The sequence below is a fragment of the Dermacentor variabilis genome, chromosome 2 (assembly GCF_050947875.1).
Source record: "Dermacentor variabilis isolate Ectoservices chromosome 2, ASM5094787v1, whole genome shotgun sequence".
NCBI classification, from domain to species: domain Eukaryota; kingdom Metazoa; phylum Arthropoda; class Arachnida; order Ixodida; family Ixodidae; genus Dermacentor; species Dermacentor variabilis.
Genome location: NC_134569.1, coordinates 91,803,009 through 91,826,298, shown reverse-complemented (window position 1 = coordinate 91,826,298; position 23,290 = coordinate 91,803,009). Strand labels below are relative to the sequence as shown.

At 48.5% G+C, this 23,290-nt stretch overlaps 1 protein-coding gene across 4 annotated transcripts in view; it reads right to left on the bottom strand.

The window, feature by feature from the left end:
* The window catches only part of LOC142572297 (growth factor receptor-bound protein 14-like), a 281,008-nt gene that overhangs the window by 21,972 nt on the left and 235,746 nt on the right, over positions 1-23,290 (bottom strand). For all 4 annotated transcript variants that reach the window (XM_075681289.1, XM_075681290.1, XM_075681292.1 and 1 more), the window contains one exon: positions 4,253-4,412. In XM_075681289.1, coding sequence (XP_075537404.1) covers positions 4,253-4,412 — 160 coding nt within the window. The remainder of the gene's footprint in view (positions 1-4,252; positions 4,413-23,290) is intronic.

Sequence of the window (23,290 nt, the reverse complement as noted above, 5' to 3'; positions counted from 1 at the left end):
AGCGTTTGCTGTTTTTAGTGGCAAAAGCGAACCGGGCGGCGCCTCCGCAGGCAGATTATAAACAGAGCGGCTTTTAAGAAGGAACAGACCGCCACCAGTGCAAAACGGAAGAGGCGTTTTCAAGACTCGACGGCGCTGCAGGAGAGAGGAACGCGGGAAAACGCGCATAGCATGACGGATAACACTGCTCGGGCTTTTTTTACTGCTGCGCGCTGTTCTATGCCTATTTTCACTCAGTGACTGCGGCGAACGTGGAAGGCGGTCGGTATTCGAAGCTGCATCCTTGCATTGCTCTTTTCTTTTCTTTTTTTATTATCATTTACCTTCTACCCAGCTTCGGCTTGTTGCTAAGCGAAAAGCTGGCTCCTTCCCCGCAGCCGTCTGGTGGGACGGCGAGGGAAACATCTGCGCTCATTGAGATCGCAAACACTTAACGACTGGAATAAAATTTTATGGGGACTGAATGAATGCAACTAACTCAATAATTCAATGCAGAGAGAGAGAGAGAGAGAAGCAAACAAAGACGGTGACGATTGTATAAGATGACTAGTTTTCGAATTTTGCTCGGCGAAACGGTATTCAAGAAAATAAAAAAAATAAAGAAGAGGTACAGTCGTACGCTTACACGAAGTAAAATTAGTTATTATAAATTTCGTCTAGCCAATGCATGCAATCACATACTAGAGAACGAGATGCGCAGACGCTGCAATTTTACACAACAATGGAATTTGTTCCCCCCACCACTACCCCATTTTGCTGCCAGTTGTCATATATATATATTAGCATCCCATTCACTTGGTAAGTGCCGTAATAACTATCGATACGCATACTAAATTACTAAATATACGACAGTACACCAACTGTTTGACTCGAGGGACCTGCTCAACCTGGTCAACCGAGCGAGAAGGGCAGCTATACAATACCCCTGTCACACGGGCACCTGCAAACTCCTTTGAACTTCGTCCTCAATATTTCGAAGGAGATGCACTCGGTGTCACACGGTCGCCCTTCCGCTGAAGCAGTTTAACGGAGATTTCGGCCAAGTGTCACTGTGCTGTGCGATGACAGTATTCGGTGCCAGTGACCGATTGTGATTGTGTGCCTACGCTCCTTCCTTTCCTTATCTCTACTTTGTTACCACTTTACCTCCCCTTCCCCTCTCTCCCCAGTGTAGGGTAGCCAACCGGATCTTTTTCTCTGGTTAACCTCCTTGCCTTTCCCCTTTCCTCTCTCTCTCTCTCTCGGCCAAGGGAGATCGGCGATCTCCATCGGCAGCTGAATTAAAGGAGTAGTACTCTCGTGGCCCATACTTGTTGTTGGTTGCAAAACTGGTAGTTTAATTGTTGTTTGGATTAAAATTTATGTTGCGTGTGTTCAGAACGTTTCTATTGAATTAAATAAAAGTTAAGCCCAATTCGGCAACAGTTTTCTCGCTGCTGCACAGTGCTATCGACGGTCGCTTGCCGCCATGTTTTTCTCGTCTTTCAGGGCGTTTGCATGAACCCGACAGCCGACTCGACTCGACTCGACTATCGGGTCGAGTCGGCTCGTTGGGCTGGAATATGCCTGCCGAGTTCATATATGTAAATGCTAGCCGGCCGGACTGAACAAGCGTCGATTCGGGCTGTGTTAGCCCGACTGCATGGGGTATAGGTTGACCCAGCCCGACCCGTTTGCAGCGTGCACGTAAAAGCGGACGGGTCCGGTCCGCCAGCCCCGAGACTTGCGCGGGAACACTGGTACCTCGTGATTTACGCGCCGGCGGCGGGAATATAGTATAGTATGTGGACAAGGACAACACATGTCACTGTGCGTGCAGTGCATGCAACCTCATCGTAGCGATAAGACCCACGAAACAGAGCTGTTGCAGACGGCAGCGGGAACCGGAAGCACAGTTCGAACGCGTTCATGTCTCGGCTCGCGACGCTGTGTGCCGTCGTTGTCCAGACTCGTCAGAAGCGCGGTTCATGTAAACGCGGTCGCGTCGGGTTGATGTAAACGCGGCCTTTGTCGTGCTAATCGCGCAGTGTGGTTGGTGCGGTCTCCCCATGACTGACACCCGCACAATAGACCAAATAAAGAGGGAAAACTCAACAGACCGCCGCACACGATCTGTCGCGTTTTAGTACAGCTTGCAGCAGTTCGGGGTGCAGAAAACAGAGATAAGAACCGGGTGGCTGGCGTCGCTGTCATCGCTGCTATGTTTGGCGAGCGCAATTCGGCTTTTAACGAGGTGCATGTTTCTTGCGTCAAATATATTGAACAATATTTTTACCGAAGGAGCGTTAACTATAGCAGCTACGAGCGTAACTATAGAAGTCACATTCTTGTACAAAAACCAAACACCGCTTAATGCGCCTCTGGCGGCCGCTTTTCAAAACTGTTTACTGGCATCGTTACAGGACCACAACTGTGATATACGCGTGTGACGCGGGTATTATAAAGTCCCTGGAATCCAGGACTGAGGGGACCGTGCATCGATCCACTCACTGCAGGGCGGAGGAACTAACTACGCTCGTGTGCTCTTTTGTGTAAAGTTTATTCTCTCTCTCGTTTCTCCTAAAGAGCGTTTCGCAGATAACACAGTTCTGACTGCAAGACGTCCACCTTCACATACATGAGATGCAACGACACTAACACAAGCCCGCCGATCGTTCAATACCTTTGGGCGCGCAGAAATGGACGTTCCAACAAAAAGCGTCGTCTGTGCTTAAGTGTAAGCGCACTTAATCACTATAAATAGTGCCTTACAATACATTACGCGGATAACTTTCAAGGTCACCGCATACGAGGACTTGACGATTAAAATTTTTTGCCAGACATGCTGCGTGGCTAGAAGGACGATAAGGGAAGTACCACCGCAATTCACTTTGCGCCGGTATTCGTTTCGCAGTTTGATACGTCGAAAACTGCTCAAATTCCGCGCCAACGTTGAACCATTTGGAGAGAGGTGCTATGTTCTGCAGCTAAAGTCTGTGGAAATGCCCCGCTAAACATGTGTGGTTTTACTTGCCCCTACGGAATTTCCTTGTGGACGTCAATATATATATATATATATATATATATATATATATATATATATATATATATATATATATATAATTTGATTTGTAGATTTTTGTATTATTTGCTTGAGGTTTATCTTTTACATCATTTGCGTACGTGTGAATAGGTTTAGCTTTTATTGTGCATTGTGTATATCACTTAACGCGTGCGCATATGGTGCGCGCCTTTGGTCAGCTTCACTTCTTTTTTCTTTTTTTCTTTTTTTAACATTTAGGTACAACGCGTCTTAGGAGGCAGCGTTTAGTTGGGACGCGCAGCCCGGATCACGACACGCAGATGTCGTTTCGAGACCTCGACCGCACGCCTTTATTCACCGCTTCAAACGACCGGCGAGAAACGTGACGCTTACGCGAAAGAAAGAAAGAAAGAAAGAAAGAAAGAAAAAAAGAAAGAGCAAGCACCCATAGAGACAGCGAACACATATGGGCGAAATACTGCTGCTGTCTGCTTTAGTTCGTTTACTTCGTTTCGCACGGGCAAGATAAATCGAAGAATTGAATGAATGAATGAATGAATGAATGAATGAATGAATGAATGAATGAATGAATGAATGAATGAATGAATGCGAAAATAAGTATGCTGATGTCCTTCAAGGACAACTTTCAGAGTGCGTGCGACACGACAACGACGCGAAGGGTTTTATAAGGCGACTGCAGAAAGAGTCAGCTTCAAATTTGCCTGAAAATTGGAGAACGACAACAGAAGCGAAATGAAGAAGCGATGAATTTTTCGAGAGAGCAAGGCAGAGACGTTGTGGGGCACCAGAAAACAAGGAATGACGCGTAGTGAACGGAGCTCGGAGACAGAAAGTGCCGCATATGTAAGCGCATCTTCTCCGTTAATGAACGAAAGCGAGGACTCACGGTAAAAGGAAATCGTGCGGAAATAGCAGCCCGACGCAATAAAGCGCTGAGAAGCAATCTTCTGTACGCTTCGAGACGCCTACACTGAATAAAAGAAAAGTGAGTCCTCAATCTCAGTACGGAACTAACGGTCCGTGAAATATCGACCACGCTTCTCTCTCGCCCTGTCCAATGCGCGAGCTCTCCTGCGGCGCCCATGTCAACAAGAGTCGCGAGGACAACACCGCACTGATCTCAAGGCTTGGACAACTTCTAATGCCCGTTTACGAGTAACAGTGGGTTGACTAAGTTTGAGTGGAGCCAATAGAGAGAGTGCTACTCACCGATCCTCGGCTGCGCGATCCTCTCGACGAGCGTCCAGGTGGGCGATCGGGCCACGTTCAGCTTGAGCGTCAGCAGATGACACAGGTCGATGCAGCGGAGGTTCTCCTCGACCACCATGCGCTGGGTGCCCCCGTCCGGCAGGTGGAACGTCAGCGCCGCCTGCGCACAGCCACGCGCGCACCGCAGGTAAAGAAAACGCGGTTGCTGCTGCTCTTGCTCTTCCCGCGGCCACCAGGCAACACACACGCACAGCTCACGCCGCGCCCCGTCACACCGCGCTCTCCTCTCTCCCCGAGCGCAACAACGGCAACGCGACAAAACTTTCTCCGCAGGGTTTTCCTTTTTTTTTTTTTTTTTACCTCTCTCACTCACTGCCCCTCGCCCACGCGCGTCTTTGGCACGGCGCGCTCTCTTTCGCCGCCTCCGGAGGAGAAGGAGCGAACGCAGCAGAGGCGCCCCGTTGGCTGAAGCGCTGGCTGGCTGCTCCTTCGTCGCTGTTGCCGAGGCCTCCCTTCTCCTGCCCTCCTCACTCGATCAGAGAGCGAGGAGAAACAGGATCGCGCCACCGCCGCAGCGATCGCGCCGGAGTTCCAGTGCGCTCCCCACTCGCCTCATCCGGCCGGCTTGCCGGCTATTCTTCGACAGGACCTTTCCCCGATTTCTTTAGAAGCGTCTCTCACTTAGGCCCGCCGAGAGAAGCTCAATTGCCTGGTGTAAGTCATTCGAAAAACAATTCAACAACGCTCTAAGTCGCTCACGCACACTCGTTCGCGGAGCGTGCCCGAGCGAAGTGCTTGGCCAGCAGACGACATTGCTTTCGCAGAGGGGAGCGCCGCGACTGGTCCAGCGCGAGCACGTGACCTGCCCGGCAGCAGAATTCGACGAGGCGACGCTCGCGCGCCGCCTGCTGCCCGGCAGCGCGCGCGCACACACACACTCGAACAAGCAACGCAGCACTGCCGCCGCTCGCACTGCGCTTCCCCTTCTCCACGCCTTGCATTGCTAGGGAGCAACGGAGGGTGCAGGAGTCAATCCTTTGTGCGTGGCCCCCTCTCGCCGCATAGCCGCTCTAAGATTTTATTGCTCCTCTTCCGACCTTGCAACTGGTTTGACAGTAAACGGACTTTAACCCTGACTGGTCGAACCGAGCGAACCGGCTGAGAGTCGTAAACCAGTGGTTTCTCTTTCTTCGCTCTCTCTCTCTCTCTCTCGCCAACTCCCCTACGCCTTTCCGCTTTCTCTTCCTCGTCCTGGTTAAAAGTCCCCCCCCCCCCCCCCCCCCCCGACGGATGCTGCCATTGGACCGTGTCGTGCGATAGCAACGGCGTGAGCCAATCGTGAGGAGGCTGGCAATAACAACGCCAACGGTGAGAATAACGTCGCGAAAATATACGACACGATTTAAGTATCCTCAACGCTGAGACCACACAATGTGCATTGAAAAAGTTGCGGCCAGATAATAATAAAGTTTAGCATCTTTAATCAACATAAGAGTTTTCGAACGCCAGTATGGGAAAAAAAAAAAAAACGCTGACAGACGCTAAATTATCGTTGAATTCGCGACCGTCGTCTCGACAGCCAGGCGGTTAAATTTTTGTCTTTTTCTACTTAATTTTTTTTCCTGTCATTAAGAGGCTGACTCGCGCACTTGCTACACACACTGCTGACAGAAAGGCGAACAGCGCGTTTAAGTGGCAGAAAACATTCACCGCAATTATCTTCCCGCTCACGATAGCAGTCTTCGCCGCGGAGATAAAAGAAGTCCCGCACATATTCATTAACGTGGAGGGGCAGTCCTATTAAGACGAAACAAAGGTCGCCACGACACAAGAAACCGCCGCTTTCTGTGAATCGACCGGGAATCGCCAGGCAGATGAAGGTAGACGAAGTCCAGAGGCGAGAAGACCGCCACCGCCACCACAAGGCCTACATAAAAGCTCTTTCATTCAAGGGGGGGCAAACGCTTTCTTTTACCGAGTTGTTTCCGTGTCTCACACTTCTGCATGTTAGTACGCGCGCGCGCGTAATCTCGAAGTCTCTCGGTTAAAAAAAAAAAAGAGGAAGCGAGCTTAGCAAGCAAGCATTCGCCATTCTGCCTTCGGTGTTTATTATTCGTCAAGAACCCGCGCTCGGCGGTCATAACACGTCGAGCAGCTGGGTCTGGCAAGTTTCCAATCTAGACGCGAGACCTTTTATATCTCATTTCCTATAGCCGCGGAGCATGTTATATATACTATACACTGAGCACGCGGTTTGCCTCACAGGACGCGTAGGCAACACGATTGCACGCTCAAAGCAAGGGTATAAGAAACGGGGGTGTAATCGTGCCGCAAGGTCTCAATTCGCAGCGCTCGCTTCCTCTATAGTTGAGCTATTTTTGGCTCGGGTACGAAAAGAAAAACGCAATTTCAGGCGGCCGCGTCCTCTAACGCATACTATAAGCGAGGCTAATGCAAAACGTGCCTGCCACTTCTTCGGAGTCGCGGGACAGTAACTGCTACTATACATGCTATATACTAGAGCGGTAGCTATAATTGGGAGGCCACAAAATAAACAGAATGAAAGCTTATGACAAGGCGATACCGACAGCCTTAGCCAAAAGGAACACGACAACCGCTCACTTCTAAACGAGCCGTAAACGGGGTAGCACGTATAAGCGCAAACACAGAATACTATATATCGCTAGAGAAGAGGTCGCTGGTCGTAGCACTAAAGGGCAGCCATACATAGTGACGAACTGTTCTTGACAAAGACACAAGAAAATTAGAAATAAGAAGAAAATCTCTTTAAACAGGGAAGCTGCCCCAACGACTCTAGGGCGGCGACGTGGTTGACATCAAAGGTCAATAAACGAGCAGCCATACAGCAGCGCAGCTTGCATCGTAGCCCCGAATTTGCTTCGAAGCGTAATCATCAATGGTTATCAAATCAAGTTATTATATATATATATATATATATATATATATATATATATATATATATATATATATATATATATATATCCTAACACCAAATTTTGAGGATATTAATCGCGCAAGAGCTCATTTGGCTAAGATGAATTTCAGCACCGGTTCTTATGAGCACGATCGTGCAGTGCCGTTTCTTTCTTCCTTTCTTTTTTAAAATGATATTTAAGGAACATGTGAAAAGGCTTGGGTATAGCCAGAGCACCTTAAAAATGTATTAAGAGACCCTGGTGTACATAGCGAATGAATTGCACCGTATATAGTTTCGCGCTTCCAAAGTCTTGGGTATTGGCAAAACAGAACCCTCGGACTACCGAAAGCTGCGATAACGCCCTTATATAAGCTTCGCTATCTCTCATGTATTAGTTGTTCGGAGCAAGAGCCAAGGTTTATTTATTGATTTTTTTACCATGCGTAAAAAACCTGGGATATCGATATTTTGTTTCAAATAATATTTTGTTTCAGACAATAAAGAAAGGAAGTTGTTATCGCCCATATTGCTAATGAGAAGTCTGCTCACGTGATCGCATTCAGTGACACAACCAGCCTTTTCTGTTTACAGTAATGCATTGCAAAAACACGTCTAATCACAGCGCGTATAAAACGACAAAGATGCATAGGTTTTTACGCACTGTTATTAGATGATCGCAAATAACTAGCCATGGCCCGAACAGGTGTATAGTGCAAACGACTTATGTAAGTAGAAAAAGAAAGAAAGTTGGTTGATCAGGACACGCAGGCTGCAAGTACCAATCGCAACAACGGTTAGTGCGCGCATCTAACCGTGTAGTGAAGCCGGTTGGCTGGACGCGGTTCGATGTAAGCTTCTTCACAGCGGAGTGAACGCGGAGAGGCGACGAACGAAATATGGTAAATCGAATGGCGCACTGCTAGGCCAGCTGCATCAGCTAAAATATTTGTACATACAGCACGAGTCTCGGAATAAAAAAGATAAGTGGAATCGCAGACCGACTTTCTGCGCGGACGTTGCACAAGCACAGCCATCGAGCTCTGAGTATCGAAATAAAGCGGACAGCTGAAACGCACGCGATCGCCTGTCTCAGTTATCTCTCCCTCTATTTCTCCGTAACGCAAACCTGATGGACGAGTTTGACCGAGGTCGAATATATATATATATATATATATATATATATATATATATATATATATATATATATATATATATATATATATATATATATATATATATATACCTTTTTCTCGTCTCAATGCTTTCCAGCTTGACGATGACATGGTATATAGTCAGCGATGTTAAATGAAACGAACCAACGGTAACAGCGTCCTCGATTGCGCTAATATGAACGCGATAGATTCTTTACATATGTAACGGTGCACATGCATGGTTTTGAAATCGAACATAAGTTCCCCGAGACGAACTTTATACGATAATTAGAACAATCAGAGTCAGCATTAAACGGAAACATAATGAGTCGTATTGATAGATTGCCATCCAGCACTAGCGAGTCGGCCGCTCTTACCTCGGGATGAGGCACAGCAAGACAGAAAAAAAAGGGGCGCAAGAAGCAATGACTGGTGGCGACACCGCTCCGAAGTTCCCGCACTAGCTTATCGTGACGTCATGGATTTTAATAGCGCCTCTCCCGCTCTAGTCAGTTGATTGTGGATAAGGAAGGACAACATTGCATCCTTAAAGAACCAAATACTCGGCTCGGCAATTGTTTATACGGAACTTCTTTTTAAGCCACGTCGGCGAAGGCGGGAGAGGAAAAAAAGAAAGTTTCAAATCCGTGACGTCCCACTGACGTACAACGCCACCGAATTCAGTAGAAGCGAATTCGAATGGAAGTTCGGTCTTCATTTTCTGCCGTAGTAATCATCCCCCCCCCCCCACCGTCCAGCGATGAAGACAGTTTTAAAGGTATCACATACTTCACCAGTCTAAAAGTGATTTAACGTTCCAATCTACATTTACAGCGGAATACGCTGACATAGACAACAGGGAATTGGAAAACACACCGTTCCCTGTACACATGTCAAGTGTTTCCTGCTGGAAACCTTCCCCGCAATGAGCATCCCACTATATACAGCTCAGGCAGCAACCGTTCAGGCTTTTGCTCTTTAGCGCCCTTTTAACGAATAGCGTTAACGAGTGCAGGAGCCGTTCGATAAACTGTAGCTCTCACGCGAGTCCGAATGAAAATGCAGGGTTGGCGGATGAAATGGCGAAAGAGCGGTGGAAGGAGCGGGGGGAGGGGGGGGGCAGGGGCAGTTTTTATTAACCTATCGCACGCGTTGCCCACCAACCGCTCGCGCGTGTGCAGTCGGCGCCGATCCGAGGGCGTGCGGTCAGGGCGCGTAACACGTTTGCGCCAGCTCACAGGCACGGCACAAAAGGACGCCACGACAATAGGGAGAACAAAAATGATGTCGGCCTGCGCGTATTGCACGTGAATGGGAAGAGAACAAAGAGGAAGAAGAACAACTCCGCGTGGCAAGCGGTATTTTAATGTAATAGCGGTTAGAGGCAAAAAGAAAAACAAATGGGGGGGGGGGGGAGAATGATTTTGCCGGCCGCACGTTAACTGCCTCGTCGACGGTTGACACCTATACCTGAAAGATCGACGAGTGAAAATATGGGGTATAAAAATTATGGGACAAAACAGCAGAGAGGGAAAGAACAGCGGGGCTAAGAAACGAGGCGCTATCCACAGTATTTACAACACCTACAAAAGCAGCGAGAAGTTCGGCGCTGTGGGCATAGACTTCGCTAATATATGTGCAGGTGCGGCAGGTGATCAATTCCTGACTGTTCCAGAAATGTGCTCAGGCTAGTTTCGGGAGAGCCAGTTCAGAGAAAATGAGAGAGAGAGAGAGAGAGAGAGAGAGAGAGAGAGAGGGAGAGAGAGAGAGAGAGAGAGAGAGAGAGAGAGAGAGAGAGAGAGAGAGAGAGAGAGAGAGAGAGAGAGAGAGAGAGAGAGAGAGAGAGAGAGAGAGAGAGAGAGAGCCTACAACGCCACGCACCGTGAAGGCTGGAAAGAAAGAAAGAACGAACGAATGAGGATCAGCGCACCTGCGTGGCGAACAAGGTCCCGCAAGCTGGCTCCGCCGAAGAGACGCGACGCAGAGACGCCAGAATTGATTAAAGAGAGTGAAAGAGAAAAACGCCAGAGCTGACAATTCCGCAAATGTGGAACACGCCGAAAGAATATTACCTTCCCGTTTTCGCTGTCCTTGTAATTGTTTGGAACCTGTCTCTCCCTCTGATTCGAGTTGGCATGGTATTACTGCGTCACGATGGCAGGCGAACACGAACGCCTCTGATCGGCACGTAACGTCGAAGCAAAGAAGACGAGAAAAGTTGCCCGGGAAACTACACAATTGTAGAGACTAAAAAAAAAAAAAAGAGGTAGATATAAAAAAAGAAGAAAGCACAAAAGGAAACGTAGACAGGGACAAAGGGAGGCTATTCTGGAGAAGAAAACAATAATAGGGCGATAACTCGGCAGGGAACTGCCCATAAAGTCGGTGAGTCATCACAAGACACTCTTTCCATCGCGGCGAAGTATATATCCAAAGAGAAAGCGAAAAAGGGAGGCGGGCAAGGAGAACGAAGCGGGTCACGTGTTCGCTCAGCTGCAGCGAGCCAGAGGAACAGAACAGCGGGCACGCCGTAACGGGAAACGGTTCCTCGAAAAAACGGATCGCGCTTTCGAAGTGGCGCGAAAGCACGCGAAAACTGAGCTGAGCTCCTTCTCCTCCTCCTCTGGCGGAGGGCTTCCACGCATCACATATACCTTCGATGATTGCCATTTCCGGGCGACACAGATCTCTCGGTCCCACGAGACCGGGCACGTCAGGCGCCTCAAATGCCCGTCAGACGCCCCCCCCCCCCCCCCCCCGCCCCGATAGGAGGAGGGGGGGGGGGGTTGTATCCACCAATTTCTCCAGACCACGAAGACAAATTAAGCTTTTTTTTTTAATCACACGAGCTGCACCTTCGACACACGTGAGCACGCCACGTGGGCAGTGGGAAAGCAAAGAACGACGTTTGGAATAGGAAATTTGAATGTGTACGGAAGTTGAGAGCAGGACAGGTTAGAATCGGAGTAGAGTAAATTTTAGGTCTTTAAGTTTTAAGCAAGGGAACAAGATTTCAGGATCGTCAGATAGACTCTAGAGTCTGTGAAGGAATACGCTTACCTATAGGCCAATTACTCACAAGGGACCTTGATCATGAGAAAGAAAGTTACAGAAGAGTAAAATTAGGTTGGAGCGCATACGGCCGACATACTCACATCCTTGTTGGAAGTTTACCATTATCACTAAAAATAAAGGTGTACAATCAGTGCATTCTACCTGTGCTGACATATGGGGCAGAAATTTGAGACTGACAAAGAAGCTCGAAAGGCGTAACTTTAAGATACAGGAAGAGAGCGGTGTGGATCAGAGAGCGAACGGGCATAGCCGATATACTAATTGACATTAAGAGAAAAAAATGGAGCTGGGCAGGGCATGTAATACGTAGGTTACTTATATTATTATGGGGTTTTATGTGCCAAAACAACTTTCTGATTATGAGACACGCCGTAGTGGAGGTCACCGGAAATTTCGACCACCTGGGGTTCTTTAACGTGAACCTAAATCCAAGTACACGGGTGTCTTCACATTTTATATGTTAGATAACCGCTGGACCAATAGGGTTACAGAATGGGTGCCAAGAGAAGGGAAACGCAGTCGAGGACGGCAAAAGACTAAATAGGTGGGGTGATGAAATTAAGAAATTCGCAGGCGCAAGTTGAAATCGGCTGGCGCAGCACAGGGGTAATTGGAGATCGGAGGGAGAGGCCTTCGTCCTGCAGTGGACTTAAGATATGATGATGATGATGATTTTTAGGTCAACACACCACGATACTCCACAGCCATCCGGCGGCAGACATGGTTCCTGTCATCCAGCTGTCTGTCGACCGTACCAAGAATGCTAGAAACATACACCTAGGAACACTGAAGCAATTTACACGTGCAAAGTACAACGATTCCCCGAATAGTAAAGGAGGAGAATGATGATGATGCGGAGGCGGTAAAACAAAACAAGGTGGTGCCCGAAAGGGCGACAGCGATCGACAGCGATATAGCAAGGTCTAGCGGTCGAGCATTGCGCGTGGACTCCTTCGTTTGGGTCCTCTACTCTGGAATTCAGCCACAGGGATGTTTGCTTCGCAGTCCAGAAATTTCTTATGGAGTCAAACCAAATGCCCAGTTGAATTTATATGCCCCCCCCTCCTTGCGTGTGCGTGCGTGCGTGCGTGCGTACGTGTTTGTATGATTTTATGTATTATTCCTGTTATTATCACCTTCGTTTTAACGTGTAATTTCTTCTTTCAACACCACTTACACCACAGCAGCCCTGCAAGCTTATTTGTTGCTATAACATGGAACAATCCACTAATTTCTTGACCAATCCCCCCGCAGTGTGCATGGGCCACGAGTTGAACGGCTAACAACAACGACTCCTAGAACGGAGTTCAAACAATACGCGGGTGCGACATATTGGCGCGAAGCAGCGCGCTAGGCAACTCCTGCTGGGCAGAATTAAGGAACAGCGCCCTGGCAGATATAAAACGTCTGCTACACGCTGGAAGCGACCGTGACCTAATGGTTAGAGCATGCCGGGCTTCTGCGCTACGTGTCCTTTGTTCGAATCCGGCCGTCTGACAACTTTATCTATTTAAGTATGTATATGTACGCGCACATATCCAGAACTGCACGGCGACAGCGAAAATTCGCCTGGCTTGTCGGAAGAGTTGTTATCGCAATAAGAAGAAAACACCGTGTTCGTTACTTGTAGGCGCCACAGTGAGCAGAAGCATTGAAAGCTGGGCATATGTTCGCCGCGAACAGACATCGCTTTATTTGTGTTTTGCACGTCATTCTCTGTATATTCATACGAGTTGCGCTTCAGCAATACAGTAGTCGGGAGTAGATGCTAGTTTGTCTCCTTCGCTGTGCTTCGCCTCGGTTTTGAGACTGAGATCCAATCGTATCGTCAATTGCAGCGATTGATTATACTACTTTAGTTGGTGGATCATGTCACTGGCAGTGTGCGTGTATATATATATATATATATATATATATATATATATATATATATATAGTGGGGCAGAGGCCTTTTCCCGATAAACAACGATGTAGTAGTACAAGCTACTGCAAAGAGGCAAAGCGCTATCTTTCAGCGCCCGTTCAGTACGCGGTATCCGTTGAGTTTGATCGATGAATGAACACGTGTCGTACGAAGGAGTCAGAATGAACGACGCCGCGGCACAATCACTCCCGTACACGTGGCGCCTTCCCGCACAGACGAGTCACTGTCTGTACATCAGTTAGCTCAACCTCTACAACCACAAACGGCGTCCAACGTTGAAGGAAACTGCGCACAATAAAGTATCTCCGCGGTGAAAATTAAAAGAAACAGCCGGCGACTGATCCACATCTGTGCGCAGCGCAGGCCTACGTAAATAACGCGAGGATTCTTTTCGACCGCCCACGGTCTGCCGATCCCTTTGACAACGTGTGCACAGCGGCACTCCAGACCTCTGACGAAGGAGAAAAAAAAAAAAAAAAAAAAGAAAAAAAAAGAGAGTGGAATAGCATTGGAATACGGAACATTTTCATTACCACGGCCTATACGGAACGTGAGACTAGTAATTAAACAACCAACAAAAAAAATGCCAACAAAGCAGTCGCGGTGCGCTCTGGCAAACGGGCGAGATTTGACGCACAGGACCGCGCGTCACTCACCCGGCCGCGGTTGATCGCCCGGAATCGTCGAAAGGCAGCGCACAAACCACCGTGCAGCTTGCGGAGGCAGGCGGGAGGCATGCAGAGTCGTCACGGCTGCCGTTGCAGTGTGTAACGCGTGCACTTGTTAAGAGCCAGGGCGCGATGACCGGCCGCACATGACAATACGAGGGAGCAGCGGCCCGGCCTTTAACAATGTACTGCGCGGATTACACGCGCCGCAGGGCTTGTCCGATGACAGGGAGGACAACGAATGAAATCGCGCTACAATGGGCGCCGCGCTCTCGCGCAGGAAGCTTTTCCAAGACGTGTAGTAAGGTGCGGCGGAGACGAGTCTACAGGGACGTCGATCCTGCGGTCAACGAGAGAGAGAGGGGAAAGGCTCGCGGGCGCTGGACACTGGACGTGCAAGCCCAACTGCACGGCCAACACCTGCTGCAGGAAACAGAAGGCCCCGCCGACTGGACACAAAGCGAACAATCGCAGACGCTGCGAGACGCCCTGTAACTACAAGTTCTCCAGACTAACGGTTATGTCCACAGGTATCAAGACTAAGAAAAATGAATAGAAAAAGGAAAAAGAAAGAAAGAACAAGGCTTTAAGCATACAATTCTAGCTCGCCCCATTTTAAGGGCTATTTCGAAGCGCAAATCTAGGACAATTCAATCCGTTCGAAATTAGGAGAACTGTCACTCCAATTTCAACATAGAAGTCGTGCACGAAGATTCAGTGCAATAAAACGAAGAACGCTGTCGCCGCGAGGTCGACGTTGACCTTGGTGGGGATAATGTAGCAATTATATTCCAATTACATTCCCTTTCTTTTCTTTAGTTTTTACAGGGGCCCGAGCGGGCGCACCACCTACGTATACAGAGAGATCGGCCAGTCGTGGTATGGTGGACGACGAGAAATAAATAAAATCGAGCGAAAGGAATCCTCATATTATAAACTTGCTCACGAGAACATCCATGACGATCAGGATACGCCGTAGAAGTCTTCCACGTGCCTGAAGCGCCGCGTCAATACCGTCTCCGGCAGACACTGCCCCATGAGTACATGGTCGAGTAAAAAAATAAAATAAAAAAAAGGCAGGAAGGGCTGCGCCCACCGTAATTACGTCATCGTTCGAGTGGGCATTTAACCTGCCCCGCAGTGGCGAAGACGCCGAGGTCTCTGAATCGTATACGAGTACGAGATTAACCGGCGAACTCACGACTGCCGTTGCTTTCGACGAGGGGTGGATAAGCTGCGGCGATGGTGCGTAGCCTCGAGATCCGCAACCATCCGTCTTTGTAAATGACGCAGGAACGACGAGTGCTAGTTAGCGCAGCAGAGTTGGTCGATTTTACGTAAGGATTACGGAACGGAATTGAGACACCATTGCGACCCATGATGGAAGGGGTGGTAAAGCTTGAAGTCTTATCAGGCTTGAAGGCCTGCACGTGATCGAATTCCGCTCATGGCGCGCAAATGCGGATTAATGTAAACCAGAAATACAGCAAGGGCGTGTGCTTGTTCTCCTCATACAGTTCGTTTGGTAATAACGCAGGTCACACAGAACCAGCGTTCAACGGTATACCTGTTGCCGGGAACATCTGACGCTGGCCAGCTCAGTGTATATTGGGGAAATTGAGCAGCCGCACACAGAATAACGACAATACGCCGAAGGGGGCCGAAGAGCAGGGAAGAGCGAAAATTTTCCGTATTTCGGAACAACCGGCCTTATCGTGAAGTCTCCTTGAAGTTAAAAAAAAAAAAAAAACGTTGCCACTTGGTTGCAGCACACTACACGCAAGCAGTTGGAATTCAACAGCATTCCGCTACTGTCACATAATTAGGAAATTTTGCTTTGATCGAAAAGCGAAAGACAGAAGGAGGGCCACACCTCTGTACATTCAGCAAGTTCAAATAGAAGCTAAATATTCAGCACAAGAAAGCCGCTTGCTCAACCAATTCTTCTTGCACAACTTTCCGGATTTCCCAAGCAATATAGGTCTAAGAAGCCGTCTATCCAGCTCGCGCATTGTGTTATAAGCCGTTGCTGAGGAAGCACAATGGAGATTTTTTTTTTTTTTTCCCTTCCCTGGGCTCGTCTAGAAAAAGCTTTTTTATACACGCGCTCAGCGCGAAGTCCACGCGTCTTCTCGACTATGCATGCACTTTGCATTAGCCTATCGACTTTGCATATGCTTGCACCTGATACGATCATTCGTGGAGACGCGGTGACCTTAGGCGTAATCTCTTTACTTTTTCACCCCACAAACGATTCCAGCGGCCTTGAACAAAATCACGATTAGTATCTCGCAACTCACTGTTGGCAAGGCGAGCGCGATTCAATTCTTGAGGAGACTTGTAATTACGTACGATTAGGGCAAGGTAGGGCAGAGTATAGGCCACGTTAAATAGGGCTAGGTATACGGTTAAGTTGGATCCACGTAGGGATTATTGGAAGCACGCATGCTTTCCAGGGATGCTCTAGGTTTCACTTGTAGGAAACACACACACACACACACACACACACACACACACACACACACACACACACACACACACACACACACACACACACACACACACACACACACACACACACACACACACGCGCGCGCGCGCGCGCGCGCGGAAATCTTGACGTTTTCGACTGCCACGAGATCGACGTCGTGATGCTTATAGCGCGTTAAAAAGACAAGGATGAAAGTGAGACGTGACACACACAGGCGCTGAGACGTGACAGGTGTCACGTCTCACTTTCGTCCTTGTCTTTTTAACGCGCTATAAGCCTCACGATGTCTTACCAACAAGCCCAAATCACTGCTTTACAGATATCGACGTGCCGTCGGAGTCGATCCACCTTTTCCCGCTTGCCGATACAGCTCCTGTTTATGCTCGAGTTATATGCATACGTGTCCGCACCACCGCAGTGTTCGCTCTCGAACATTTGCCACGACGTCAGCGACAGTGAACGTTTGCCGGGCGTTGTCGTTGCAACATCAATGAGCTAGACTTCGGTTCACAGAACAGCCCAATTTATTTTCTTCGCCTGCACACATCATTATTCACTAAAGAAGCAGCCACAAAAGTCCGCTGACACTAGTCGTCTTTAATGAAACGTACGGGCACGCCGAATCAGAGAAAGAAAGAAAGAAAGAAAGAAAGAAAGAAAGAAAGAAAGAAAGAAAGAAAGAAAGAAAGAAAGACGAAGCAAATCAAAATGCAGTGACTGTTGTCGCTGGTCAAGGGCATTACAACCGGTTTGCGCATGCACCAGGAACACAATTATCCCGCGCTAAGGGAAAAATAAAGAAGGGAACTCGCAGAAGAGGTAACGACCACTGCGTAAGAAAAACCGAAACGGAAACTAGCTGCAGCGCTCGAGAGGAAGTACGCAGTGCTTTGCCCGTGGCAGCTGCGGCCCCAATATTTCACCAGGCTTCAATTAGTCCAACTTTCCGAACGGTTTAGACTTAACCAAGTCAACGTCATGGTCTTTGAAAAGAAAGAAAGAAAGAAAGAAAGAAAGAAAGTAAGAAAGAAAGGAAGTATTTTGCTGTTGACCTGGGCAAGTAAAAAAGGAAGCGCAAAAAAAAAAAGCTAGTTTCTACGATTTGAGAACACTGGGGAGAAAAGGTTCGTGACATAATGAAAGACGATGACGCAGGATGGAGATATTGCAGTGCATGACGCAATTCGTGGCAGAGGAAAAACGCGATGACTGCGTTAGCAAATAATTTCTTCCGCACTGAAGTTTCCTCAGGTAAGAAGAACGCACACATCTTCACGTTAGGCGGCGGGTGTACAAAAAACGTGTTTGTGCGTGCAGAAAGGGGGAGTGAAATCGGGGCAGAACAAGGACATGTAACGTAGAAGGGATGTACATGGCTATCGTAGATTGCCGCATTGTATGAATTCTTGCACACCTAAGTAATAGAAACTCAGTTGAAAGTCAGCGCCTGTCTTTGTACCACGCCTCCCGCCTTTTGCGCCGTTCGCTCACTATGAAAAACAAATTGAAGAAATATGTACAGCCTCATGTGTTAACCACACCTGATTACATGCAAGGATTACATGCACGTACGTGTTCGCCAGTTCATTAATCCCCGCTTATTCCTGGTTTACTATGCTGGTCGACACTGACTCTGCTATACAGCGCAGAGAGGAAACGGTGGTCTGCGACATATAGGAAACCGTTCGCGTTTGTGGGGTAAGGACGATGATCTTGAAGGCGAAACGCCTGTCCATTTGACATATACGTTGTATATAGGGTGCTCCGGCTAATGTTAGTCAAGCTGTTTCAATAAAAAAGGCAGAAAAGAAGAGAACGGTGCACGATACGGTTAGAAGACGTACGGTGTTCGGTCAACACCGTGGGCTTCATAATTGTATCTCGCACTATGTATTTTTTAATATTTTTTTTCTTTTAACAGCTTGGCTAACATTAGCAGGGACATATGGTATATGTTACGCCAAGCACAGATAAGAGTTTTTCGTTGTACATGCCAAGGTTGCACATGTTACGCTATACACCAACCATGACTACACACGTTTCACTGCACACTAAACTTGAGGTTCACTATAGGAGCATCGTAAAAAGGAAGAGAAAAAAAAAACGAAAAAAAAACAACAACAAGAAAACACGCTATTATTCTTCACACCATATCCGGGCATTTTAGACTGGTAAAGTTACGGCTCGAAGTGAATGCAGAACCATATCGACGTATAAAACAATATTGCAAGGATATGCACAGTTGTTATATAGCGTCATCGTCGACCGCGAACTAAACAGTTTCTTCGTATTTCCAGTATTGCTTTTTCCGGCAGAACCAGGAAACTCAGTCTAGGGAAACCATATCCCGCGACACACAGTCGCTCAGTTCAAATTGTCAACATGCGCAACATCCACTTTATAGAGTCAAGTGGACTTAAATTCCTGCCAGCGCGGCCTGGCCACCGCTGCAAAGCAGCAAGTAAATCGAAGTGCGTGGCCAACAGCTGCGCCCGGGACGCAACTAATTTCGGAGCCAGAGATGTGCACTCGAAAGCGAAAGGAACAGCAGTTGCCACATGTTGCGGTGATTTACGCCGGAGAAGGCAGAGTAAAGAAGAAGAAAGAAAGGAAAGTGTGCACACTACGGCGCAGACTGAATGGAAAGTGATGCACGCCATTTCTTACTCGGCACCGAGTCACAGCTGGCGGTGCAAGGAACGAAAGGAAAAGACAAGCTTCCAGGAAGAACAGAAACGGGAGCATTTCCGCGGCTTCTCTTTGCTCCTTTCATGATCCCGTCATCCCATATTCTTTCACCAAATCTTTGGCTCTATAAAAGTAAATGTATTATAAAAACTGCTAATACGAGTATACACGACGGCGAATGCTTGCGGTCTGGTACACGTAGCCACGATTAGCGCAGCGATACGCGTTTAGGACTGGTGTTTCTCCGGAGCATTTCGTGGCAGTTTCATGCACGACACGCCAGCCTGGCTGACCAGATGTCACCGTTCTTACAGGTATGCGAGATATAGAATCTTCGTATATTTCCTTGCCGCGAACATTAAAGCGCCAGAGTGTGTGCCATCTTGGATGGCTGAATGAATTCGCATCAGTTTTCTTTCATTTTATTTTACCACGTGCGCGCATACGACACAACAAGGCTCACAGCATTCTGTGTTCCCCCGAGAACTTGCAACGTGTGGTCGCATACAGCTAGCGCACGAGAGGCAACCCGTGCTATATAGACACGTCGCGTATATATAGACACGCAAATTATAGACCGCAAGTGCGCTTCAAGGGCAGAGAGAGAGAGAGAGAAAAGCTAACCAGGATGTCACAGTTCAAGTAACCTACGTTGGCGAAAAGGGAAAGAAGGAGAATTGAAAAATGGGAGAGCGAATACGCGCGCAATACGCGACAGCGGTCGCTGCGCATTCAGGAGTCGGCGGCTCACTGAATGCATATATACGACTTTTTAATCGCGACGTGCGCTGTGCTAATAGACGAGCTCCAACAAGAAGTTGCTGTACTATGTACCACTTATAAGGTGTGGGCGTAATGATTCTTGCGAAAGGCGCAGTGCCGCTGAAAGAGGATAAGTGGGATTACGCGGAAGTGCCTTATATATGCGGATCCTGACCATGAGATACGAGATTCGTGAACAAATAAAAAGAAAGATAGAAAGAAAAGAGACAGAGAGAGAGAAAGGTAGGACGCCAAGAAAGGCCGGTCACGCTTCGCGCGGGATTGCGAACACTGAAGCAGGAGAAATAACGCAACAACCCGCACGTATTTGGAAAGACGGATGTGAAAGCGCTAATCTCGCTGCAGGTACACAGCCCAAGATGAATTGATTGCCGTTGCGTTAATGGCGTGAGCCCGGCATGGCTAACGCACAACGGCGCTCGGATTTGACAGCGAAAACTTTTTCTTTCTTTTTTTCTGCACCAGCGCGCAAGATGAATTACCGGCGGGAAGTGTGAATGAGTTTTGGACTTTCGCAAGACTATCCCGGTTAGAGCAACTTTCAGAGATTTCATCCATTTGTTGCTGTCTCGCGAACTTGGAGGCAAACTGCGAAACTTACGTGTGCATCAGTCGTTCAAAGTGTGCATAAGCGCGGTTGCACCAGCCATGGCTTTCGAAAAAAAGGAAAAGAAAGGTTGCATGCATGCAATCCGCGGCCCTAATTCTGAAGTATCTTTCCGTTTACAAGTATATGTGGAAATGCATAACTCAAACAGAGCGAGAGAGAAAGAGACTGTCTTAATGACTGATTGCCAGTGAAGAACGATTGCCAATGCAAATAACATCCGAAGAGCAGTGAAAAGTAACTATTCAAGGGACGCAAGTTTTAAAAAAAGGTAAAGCGGAAAAACTTTCTTGAGCTGCAGCCATGCAGTGTTTATGTAATATATCTAAAAAGGAAAAGGAAATAAAGCAAAAAAAACAAAACGATCGCGAGCGCGTACTTTGCATCTTTAATTGTACCCCTCTGGCGTCCTTTCAAGACCAGAAGACTTCCAACGGAAGCTACAGACACCGACCAGCGAAACTTTCTCGCGAACGTAATTCATTTTCTTGGTAGAACGAGCCCGAATTCGCAAATTCTGGAGAGTTGGGCAAGTATGCGTTAAGTGTCCCGACAAAGCTAAAGACACGTTGATCTGTAACAGAGCTTCGTCGTTATTTCACGCGACCCACCAGGGCGCTCTGACCGCCCTCCGCGAAACGATCGATCGAGTACACCATTAGTTGGGAGAGCCGTAAACGGCGGGAGTGAAGTTATATAGCGTGACTCACAACTGCGCGGCCTCGGGCGAAGGATTAGTCACTGGGAGTAGGACGCGCGAAGGAAGCGGCAAAACGCAGCGAGCGTTGATTGCGCAATGCCACCGGGCAGATACTGCGCGCAAGCAGCGACGGCGGCGCACGGCGGAACAAAGCGGCTCGGCAGACGCGGCGACGACGACGACAGCCGACGACAGCGCGACCGCGGTGCAGCGCGCGGTTGGTCGAGGCCGAACGAAACGACAGGACGCCGCGTCTCAACGCGGCGTGCCTGCGCGGTCACTTGGGCCGCGACCTTGAACTTCACGCTGTGCCGCACACGCGGAGGTGTGTTGCTCAAGGCACGCTGATACGCTGGAAATGAAAAAATTGGAGGACGCTTAAGCTTCGCCTTCAAGAGTGGAACGCGACAGCGTTCCCGTCGACCCGCCAAGGGTTGACAATGGGCTACGGCGCAGCGACTACGCGCCCCGCATCGGACGCGGTGAGCGTCGAGCAACGCAGCGTTCGGCGCGACAACGAAATGTGCGCCTGAGCAAGCGACGCACGCCTGAGCCTTAGAAACAGCTCGTTTCTAAAGCAACACCGCGTTCACTAGAGGCGCTTTTGTACCGCTTTGAAGCATCGAACTCGTGGCTCAGTGGTAACGTCTTCGTCTCACACTCCGGAGACCCTGGTTCGATTCCCACCCAGCTCATCTTGGAAGTTGCTATTTATTTATGAAGTGCCTGCCGTGATTTATCGCTCACGGCCAACGCCGCGGACGCCGACACCGACGACACCGGCTTTTCTGCGACACGAGCTCCTTAACGCTATCGCGTTAAAAGGGTGGAGTGCGCGCTCCGTTCCCAGGCGTTAAGTTCGATGCTCGAATGGTCGGCACTCCTTGATGATAGCATCAACTGTAGAGCAGCTTTTGCACGTGAGCAGATTAGAGGCGTCGTCAGCAATTCCCTTGAGCACGTGCCTTACCGTCTCAGCTTATGACATGTCGTGATCGGCTTTACGACAAAGCGTCAGAACGTCCTGGATATACCAAACATATGACTCTGTGGGGGATTGGGCACGAGAGGGCCAGTTCCTGCTTTGCGGCAACTCTACGGCCGGCTGGTTTGCCAAACTTCTTTTTGCATTGGTCCCAGCTGGTCAGCTCCTCTTCGTGGTTTTTGAACCACACCTTTGCCGTGCCTCTTAGGTAGAACAATAGGTTAGCTAGCATAAGCGTTGGGCCCCATCTGCTGATTCCACTCACACGTTCGTACTACATAGCCACCCACTCTTCAACGTCGGCGCCATCAATCCCGCAGAAAGTTCCGGGATCCGTGGGTTGCACAACCACAACCGAAGGGGACAGCGACGTAGTGGGCGATGGTGACGTTGGAGGCGGCAACGACGTTGATCTCGAGTGTTCACCGTCATTCATGGTGAGGACGGTGATGCGACGTCCACAGCGGAGCTCCGTTTCCAGCCATGGTACCCCGTACCTCCACCAATATGTTTCGGGGATGTCGGGAGCATAAGACTCTATTTACAATGTATATACAAGCGGAGTCAATGGGGTTAAAACGGCCGACTAGTAACAACATGCAGCAGCCCAGCGTCTCGCCGATCTTTTTCCTCTCTCTCTCTCTTCTTTCATCCTTCCGTAGCAATATTATACGGTGCAATGCATTACCCTATATAGTACGACGTTGTTGTTGACATGCCATTTAAAGTGAATTAGACGCACGGCATCTGCTTGGCACCAGCTACAGGCGGCTGTGCGTCTCATTCACTTCAAATGCACGACTATATGGATACACATTTAAAGCAAAAACCAACGGTTTGTGTTAAAAACTGGGCCCATTTTCTTGTTCCTCTATTGTTTCTTTTCTTTCTTTCTTTCCTTTTTTTTTTTTTTTTGAGCGGAGGGAGGGGGGCGTATTGTTTATGGCTCTCCAACATTTGTAGGTCGAAATAAATGCCACGTACCGTTGGACACGCGGAAGACCTTTTCGATCGACGACTCTTCTTAA